Raw genomic sequence first — 9,661 nt, forward strand, 5'->3', positions numbered from 1 at the left:
TATAACCTCTCTCTAACCAAGTTGTGCTCTCAACCTTACGTGGAATTTTCCGTAGCGAAGCTCTGCTAACTTAGGTAAGTTCCTAATACCTGCTATGTATACGTTTAAATTACAGTGCTACATTACGAATATGTTAGGATTTATCGTAGATCAGTGACTTAGAAAATAATGATAGTGACTTAGGAATTTTGTACCATGCTATGAATGTTGTAATGACTTAGTAATTTTTTTGTTACGTAGCTATTATTATTATTATTATTTAATTTAGCATTGGGGTTTAACGTATATTAAAGATTTAGAAAATAGTGATAGTGACTTCGTAATTTTTGTACCATGTTATGAATGTTGTAGTGTATTAAGAACTTTTTAGTGACTTAGGTGTTATTATTATTATATAATTGTGAAATTATTAGTGACTTAGGGTTTAGTATTATGTCATTACGGTTTAATTAGTGTCTGAGGTTTTATTATTATTTCATTACAAATAAATTAGTGTACTACGTATTAATATTATGTCATTAATTACAAATGTAGTAAATACGTAGTGTTTACGCTTATATAATTTTGATAGTAAATACGTATTAATATTTTGATAGTAAATATGTAATGAATAACACATCATCCCCTGCATATGGTGATTAAAACATCTTAATACAAACATCATAAATCAGGTATATAAAAATTCTATAAATTACCTTCATGATGATTTCCTAATTGTGCGAAGGCAACGTCATGCATTTGCGGGATTTGAGCGCCCACTGGTTCATGGTGTACTGGGATTTGAGACGCGCTCATATCACCACCTTCATCTCCTTCTGAAGCACTAGCATCCTCGGCCAGAAGACGTTCTTCCATTGCGATATTTTCATCGTCATCGTCGTCGTCTTCGTCATGCATTTCCCAAGGCGGATCATTTTCATCTCCCTCAGAAATGTTACCAACTGGAGAAGCATGAGAGACAGACGTTGATGCAAGACGAGGAGAATTTAAATCAACTGACCTCACCGGTAATGGAACATTCTTCGCTGTGGCGATGTCCACATACAATTCCAGAAAATCTTTCCTTGGCTGGTTGAAAAATTCTTCCATTATCATCTCCACATCTTCATCGTCAACCACTTGCAAACTAATGTATTGTTCAGATTGTCATAACCTTGTGGTGATCTGAGTGATACATTGGTTACCTTGAAGACTTAACTTCTGACGAATTCTCTGATGCAGTTGGTCAATGGTTGCGTTGCATTGGATACGTGTCGGCCTTTTTTCACCTTCAAACATGACACCTCGTCGATCTTCTACCTTCCTACCATTGTAATATAACACAACACGAACAGAATCAGAATGTGAACTCATTTTTAAATGAAATAACAAATAAAATAAAAATACTAAATTAAAGATAACAATTGTGTATGTAAAATGTAAAAATTGATGGTAGAGAAGAGATGTAAAGAGTGCATAGAGTGGTAGAGGATTATATCGAATTTTTTGACCCATTCACTCCCAGGGGGCATCAGGGCTGCATGTGTCACGCCCCATTTAGGGGGACAATGACCATATTGCCCCCTTTTAGGAAAAAATTTATCGGATTGCCACGTCAGGAAATTCTTTTGCCAAAATACCACGTCACAATCTCACTGGTCTGACAAGCGGGAATGAATTGGACACGTGACAGCGTCTGAATGGTCAACCATTCTAGCTGAGCAGCCTAGCGTGAATGACAGAATGCTAACACGTGGCAAAAGTACAGGTATCATGTACTTTTGCAGAGAATGCCTGGTTTCAATGGTCTGGAACCGCCTTGAGTCAGAGCATTTTGCAGTTGGAGCAGCTTTAACCCATGGGTCTTAAATGGAACAAGGTGGAGGTGTACCTGCAAGACACTCCGACGCTAAAGTCAGATTTGGTTCAAGCAGGTTTTAATTATGTAGAAGAAGATGTGTATCTTTGTGTTATCATATATGTATTTATAGTAGAGAGATGACCAGCTTGCAAGTGGTGAGGCGGCAAGTCTTCTAATTGGTTACTGTAGGTGGCTGAGATAAGCTTGACTTAGTGATGAAATTGGTTTGTCTTGGTGTCAAAGTAATATGGCTGTAATATTTAATATTGAGGAGCTTGCTGAGATAAACTTGGGAGATGGAGAAGAGTAGGGGTGTTCATCAACCGATCCAAACCGATTCAAACCGCGAAAACCGAACCGAAAAACCGATAACCGAAAAATCGAAAACCGAAAGAAAATCGCAAATTTTAATTGGATTGGATCGGTTTTCGGATGGGTTGATGAAAACCGATCCAATCCAAACCGATTCAATATATTAATTATCCTCTACTTACTTGTCCTTTCTCCAATCATAGCCCAAAAATTTCTAAACTCTAGACCCATTAACTCATTAACTAAACCCAAAAAAAAACTTAGTCACGTCTCATCAACTATAGTATTGTTTACTGATATTTTTGTATTTCAAATTTTTTTTTACAAAGCCAATATATACAAAAGATGTTATTTGCACAATAATCATGAAACTAATTTTAGGATATTCAAAAAACTGAAATCCGATTCAATCTAAACCGAAAAAAATTGGATTGGATTGGATCGGATCGGATTTGAAAAAAAATCTAAACCGAATGGATTGGATCGGATGAGTTTTGCTTCCAAAACCGATCCAATCCAGACCGCGAACACCCCTAGAGAAGAGGTAGCAGCCTTTGTTGACCAAAGTTTTGTTTAATGGTGAAGACCTTGAATGTGGGTCTCTTTTATGTAGGTCTCATATTAATATCGAGATCATTATTATTATTATTTATTTATTTCTTTAAATAATTAAGTTCTTAAAAGAAAAATTGTTTATCACTTCTTCGCCGGTGTCTCTTCTATCAACTTTTTTATCATTTTTATTTATCGTATTTATTTATGAAAAAATTCTTTACTATTACCGTAGTAGTGAATACATTATACATCCTTTATTAAATTTAGATAAAAGTAATATAATCAATTTATCTCATTTTACTCACTCTTTTATGGTTATTGTCATCTAAATTCTTTTTTTCTCTCCCTATTTTAAATAAATGAGAACATACTTCTATAATACCAAATATGTTCTCTCATTTATGGTGTTACGAGTAAATAAGTATTTATGAATACTAGGACTATAAATTTAAGTTATAAAGTTATAAATCAATATATAGGTAAATAAATTTTAATGTTAAATTTCTTAATTTTATTCAATAATTTAAAAATATTTCAATCAGTTAAATTATATATTTTCTAAGAATCAACTTACATTAATAATTATTACGTGAATAATGTATACTTTTAATTTTTTTTATCCTTGTGAATTTATTCATTAAAAATAGAATAATTTTTTTTTTCAAAATAAAAAATATCATAATATGTAATATATTAAATGAAAAATTATTTTATGGATTTATAAGTAATCTTGCAGGACTAAGTAATATTGCAGGACACAGTAAAACAGAAATTTTTGCCATATTAATTGTGTCGTACGTGGTCCTTTTTAACAAAATTGTACAATATTGTGTGCCCGAGTCTTCTACATTAGATTGGTGTTCGGAATTTGCCGGGGGTTACCAAGAAAACTCAGCACTAGTCATTTTCAACGTTTTTTTTTTTGGGATAAATTACCAAGAAAACTCAGCACTAGTCATTTTTTGTTTTTTTTAGTATTCCAGCACTAGTCATTTTCAACGTTAGGTAGGTCTTTAATTATTTGCATGTGTGGTTATGGCATGTGAACTTAATATACCACCTCATCAATTGTAACAAGAAAAGCGAAAATGGTATTCTCTTCTCAACTAGTTGTTGAGAGTTAAGATCCATATCACCGTACCATTCAAAACTCTATATATAGCCCTAGCTAGTTCTTCATGTATTATACAGTGTGAGCATTGACGCATCTAAATCCCCTTATTGCTGAGTTTGTTGCTTTTCATAGTTTCTTATTTGTATTAAATTAATACTCAGGTATGACTTCTATGAATTTCTGGTTTTTCTAGTCTTAGTTGTAATACTATGAGGTATAAATTTGTACGCTAGCTTACACTCTGAGTGTGAGATTTTCATTTGAGAATAAGATTTGACAACCAATTGGGACACTAATTTATTTGAAATGATTTTGAAGAGCAAAGGGAAAATCGAATAATTAAATGGAGTTGGACTTAACACCGAAGACAGCAGAAGCAATGTTTGAGGGAGATGGTGGGGGTTACTACAGTTGGTCAACTTCTCAAATGCCTCTCCTGGCTAAGGCCAATGTGTTTGCTGGTCGGTTTCGGCTTCATCCCCAGGGCTTCGCTCTTCCTCATTATGCAGATTCAACCAAAGTAGGTTTTGTCATTGAAGGTCAGAGCTCTATCTTTTTAATTCTACCTTATTTTTTTCTTTCAGTAACATACAAGTCTATCTTGAATCTTATAAAATTATTTGATTTTAAATATATTTATGGTATATAATTTAATTATCAAATTTACCTATATTTAATAATTATATATTATATGTCAAAATTAAGTTATACAATATTGTTACAAAATTAAGTTATACAATATTGTTTTAACTCTAGTTTTAAATTATTGAAAAAATTTATTTCCATGGATTTTAGCGTTTATATCAGTGTTTAAAAACTCGGCCCAGCCATCGACCCGGCCGAGGTCAGGGATCATGGAGTCACGGGTTCAACCGGGGGGTCACGGGGTCACTATGCTAACTTGACTTTATATATTAAAAATATATAAATATATATCATATTTAAAAATATGAAAAAACAAACCACCAATCATCGAAGATTCAAAATATACTTAACATATAATTCACTAATTATAACCACAAGTCAATATTACATAACCTAATTAAAGTATCAAGATACCAAAGTACAAAACTCATATTCTAATGGGATCAATATTCTGACCCAGTTCTGCCTCTTTGGATAAGGTCCTTGACAAAGGAAAATTTAAAGAAAGTAAGAATGAGTTTTTGTTTTCCATCGACGACCGTAAGGATTTCATTTGAATAGGTAAAGATCTTACCTTTTCTAGAAGATTCACGTCTGCGAGGTGAAGATTGAAGACATATAGGTTGCTGGGAGAGAAGAGAATGATTAGATTTAGATTTGCAGGCATTTTTATTTTTATTTTTTTTTAATAAAACGAAATTGTTTCATGGAATTTTTTTTTAAAAAAAAAAAACATGCAGTGACCCCCTTTGACCCCTCTGACTCGGGAGTCACTGAAACTCGGCCAGGTTTTGTGGATCAGAGGGGTCGATGTGTATATAGGGTCCAACTTGTGACCCCAACCCTTAGAGGGGAGGGATCCGAGTTGACCCGGGTCAACTCGGGGAACGGGGTGGAATTTTAAAACACTGATTTATATAATGGGTCTAAATGTGTCATAAACCCACAAAATAAATACATTTTTACCTTATTCACAAAAGTTAACATAAAAAAGGAAAAAAGAAAAAGAGGTTTCAATAGGCTCACGTACTTTGGAAACCCTACAAATTTCCATTTATTGCAATTAACCAATTAACTTACAAGACACGGATCTGGACGGTATGTGTTTAACAGTACATAACAGGTTTTTTTTTTTAGACTTTTTTGCCATTTATTAATTAATTAATAATTATTTTACCCCTTATTCAAAACTATATACCAATCTGCCCCTCTTAATCGATTAACTTGAAGATTTAATCGATTAAATGATCAAAACTGACAAAAATGGTTGACTTGAATATTTAATCGATTAAATCTTTAAGTTAATGGATTAAATCTCCCAACAAGCAACAAAGGTCAAATCTCCTCCATAAACAAAAGCAGATTCCATGCATATGAAGCAAATCAATAACCATAGATAACCAAACAAACAAAGAAACCAACAAAAAAAAAAACGATTCTTGGAAACTGGATTGATTTACATGAACTGATTTTGTTACTTTCCTTTTGATATAGTACGCCAACCTATTAGGTTTTAAAACATGATAAACAAGCAAATCAAAGAAACAAAAAAACCGCCGAGTACGCCAACCTCCAATCAGTTTTCCGTGTATTGGAGGTTATTTGAATTTTGAATTTAATGTAATAGGAGCTGATTGCGATTTGTATTTAATAAGAGCTGATTGCGTTTTGTATTTAATAGGAGCTGTCGTTTTACGAGTTGGTTACAAATTGTCACCAATTCAAATTTATTTGTAATTTGTAATTCTGAGCCCATTTATGGGCAACATTTCAATGAAATGAGTAAGAGTGTACATACCAATTTTTATCTTGGTATCACTGTAACCAACTCGTAAAATGGCAACCCCTAATAAAATGCAATCAGCTCCTATTAAATACAAAACACAGTCAACTCCTATTAAATACAAAACGCAATCAGCTCCTATTAAATACAAAACGCAATCAGCTCCTATTAAATACAAACCGCAATCAGTTCCTATTAAATACAAATTGCAATCAACTCCTATTACATTAGATTCAAAATTCAAAATTCAAAATTCAAATAACCTCCAATATCGTGTTTGTCTCATTCAATCAATGCTTTCACGCTCATTTGGGATATTCAATTGATTAAATATAAGTTTTAATCAATTAAATCAATTAAGAGGGATATTTAATCGATTAAGAGGGATATTTAATCGATTAAATCTTCAAGTCAACCATTTTGTCAGTTTTGATCATTTAATCGATTAAATCTTCAAGTTAATCGATTAAAGAGGGGTAGATTGATAGATAGTTTTAGATAAGAAGCAAAATAATTATTAATTAATTAATGAAGGACAAAAGGGTCAAAAAGCTATACATAACATGTTATTTGTTTTACTTATTTTTCAATTCATTTATGTTAGATCAACCTCTCTCTTTTTTAATTATATTAAGTCATTTTGAATCATTTAATTAAAATGAAATCTATGCTAGATATTATTAAATTCGATATTCTGATACTGTATTAATTATTCCGATGACCATGCACGTACCAATATATCAAATAAGGTAATTATCTAATTTGTTAAATAAGTGAAATATTATTACAGAAAAAAATGATATCGTGCATCAATTTAAATTAGTATAAAAATGTGTACCAAAAAAAAAACTCTAGAGTTGAAAAAACCTATCACGTAAAGAATAATTAGGGTAAGTCCGTAAGATTATATATGTGCATAGATTTATATTATTGACCGAGATATACATACAATTCTATATGTAAAAATTTAAATCTATGTGCATCACACACAAGAATTGTTGGTCTAGTGACCTAATTCAATTTTTTTAGAGTTGTATTTTTTGAAAAGAACGAAGATGCTCAAACCCGAAATTGGATCAGTGAGACCGGCTTTACACGATATATTTTATTAAATCTCCTTGTATGTTTCAACCATTTTATTAATTTGGTCAAATTCCCTCAATTGTGCAACATAAATGAAGGGACGAACGGGATAGTTGGGATGATACTTCCTAATTCTGGAAAAGAAGTGGTTTTGAAGCTCAAGAAAGGAGACGTGATACCTGTTCCTATTGGAACTATATCATGGTGGTTCAACGATGGAGACTCAGATCTTATCATTACTTTTCTTGGTGAAACTTCAAAGGCTCTTATTCCTGGCGAAATAAGCTATTTCTTTCTAACTGGGGCTCAAGGACTCATTGGAGGTTTCTCCACTGAACTTACAAGTAAAGTATATCATTTGAACAAAGATGAGGTGAACAAGTTCACAAAAAGTCAAACTGGGGCTTTAATAATCAAGCTAGAAAAAGATCAACCCATCATGCCTAAACCTCATATGAACCTCACTGAAAAGCTGGTCTATAATATAGATGTTGCACGTCCTGACAATAAGGTTGAAAATGGTGGATTAGTCACAACATTAACGGAGGCAAATTTTGCTTTTATTGGGAATGTTGGATTAAGTGTAATCAAGGTAAAACTTCAACCTCATGCTATTAAGGCACCCTCATACTCAGCCAGCCCTGCGGTTCAGTTAATTTACATTGCTAGAGGAGGTGGCAAGATTGAAATTGTGGGCCTGAATGGAAAATCTGTATTGGACACTCAAGTTAAGGCTGGTCATTTACTTGTTGTGCCACAGTTCTTTGTAGTTGCTGAAATTGCAGGTGAAGAAGGAATGGAGAGCTATTCTATCCTAACAACTACAAGGTAAATGCCCTCAAGATTCCAACAAATAATATATGGGGAAGGATCCGTTTACAAATTTTTATTACAAATTACACTATGTACTCCCGGGAAAACATAGTGTAGTTTGTAAGAGTTTATAAACAAAAAGTTTGTAAATATAACCCTTCCCATAATATATATATATATATATATAGGGGAGGGATCATTTGACTCCAGAGTAAGATTTAAAAGTTTTACTCCTCATCCCAACCCTTGATTTCCGTTCATCCAACGGTTAGCATTTATTTAAAATTAATAATTAATTAATTGTTGTAACTTATTAAATGTTAACCGTTGGATGAACGGAAATCAAGGGTTAGGATGATGAGTAAGAATTTTAAATCTTACTCTGGAGTCAAATGATCCCTCCCCATATATATATATATATATATATATATATATATATATATATATATATATAGAGGTAGATCATTTGGCACCGGTGTCAAATTTGAAGTTTGACACCTTATCTGAAAGCCGTTAGATCAAAAAAGATTAATGATATCACATGCTTACAAATCAGAGTCGTTGATCTTTTTTGATCTAACGGCTCTCAGATGAGGTGTCAAACTTCAAATTTGACACTAGTGTCAAAGGATCCTACCCCATATATATATATATATAGAGAGAGAGAGATAGGATATTCTTACACCGGTGTAAGAGTTAGAAGTCTTACATTATTAAAAAATTTGAACCTTCAGATATAAGTAGGATCAACGGACAAGATTGAAAGTGTAACTTACACAAGTGTAAAATGATCCCTCCCCGTATATATATATATATATATATATATATATATATATATATGACATGTAATAACATTTTAAAAATGAATGTTTCTATTATTTAAAAGAAGAGTGTTGATTTTCTCCAGTTGTAGTAGAAATCATCTCTTTCTTACATGCACATCGGAACTTGAGTTTCTCTGTTTTTATTTTTGGTAATACTTCTTTCATTTAATACGAGAGAAGTTTTTTTCCTACACTAACAAGAATGTGGAGCTCAAAATTTAAGAAAAATAAAAAAGAAAAAAAATTGCAGGCACATTTTTTTATGTCTCACTAACATGAGATAGTTATCTCCTACAGTTGGAGAAAACAATTTTCCTTTATTTTTTGGTTTTGTGTAGTGTTTTTAGTTTGTGGATCCCACATAATTTTGTGAGTGGAGGGATGGAGTTTGTTTTTCCCGTAGAAACAAATACTCCTTAAAAGAATGATACAAGAAAGTTATAATAAAAATAATCGGATATATATTTCTTTCTTTGCAGGCCTTTGCTTGAAGAGTTGGCGGGCAATGCATCCGTTTGGAGTGCCATATCACCTTCAGTGCAAGAAGTGGCTCTTAATGTGGATTCTGAATTTCAAAAGCTTTTCATATCCAAGGTCAAGGAGACCACAAATCTCATCTCCCGTACTACTAATTAGTTTGAGTTGTTTATGTACGTGTGTGTGTTTTAAACAATAATGGAAGCACAAAGTTT

The 9,661-nt window shown here is 32.5% G+C and overlaps 1 protein-coding gene across 1 annotated transcript; it reads left to right on the top strand.

Annotated features, from left to right (window-relative positions):
• The first annotated feature begins 4,164 nt into the window (after positions 1–4,164).
• On the top strand, positions 4,165–9,661 carry LOC133309087 (legumin J-like). Its single transcript, XM_061509830.1, has 3 exons — positions 4,165–4,360; positions 7,431–8,160; positions 9,449–9,661. Exons 1-3 carry the CDS (start codon positions 4,165–4,167, stop codon positions 9,603–9,605), a joined length of 1,083 nt encoding a protein of 360 aa, XP_061365814.1. The 3' UTR covers positions 9,606–9,661.

The sequence above is a fragment of the Gastrolobium bilobum genome, unplaced genomic scaffold, assembly GCF_033153095.1.
Source record: "Gastrolobium bilobum isolate Gb01-03AN ecotype WA unplaced genomic scaffold, APGP_CSIRO_Gbil_v1 utg8041, whole genome shotgun sequence".
Taxonomy (NCBI): Eukaryota; Viridiplantae; Streptophyta; class Magnoliopsida; order Fabales; family Fabaceae; genus Gastrolobium; species Gastrolobium bilobum.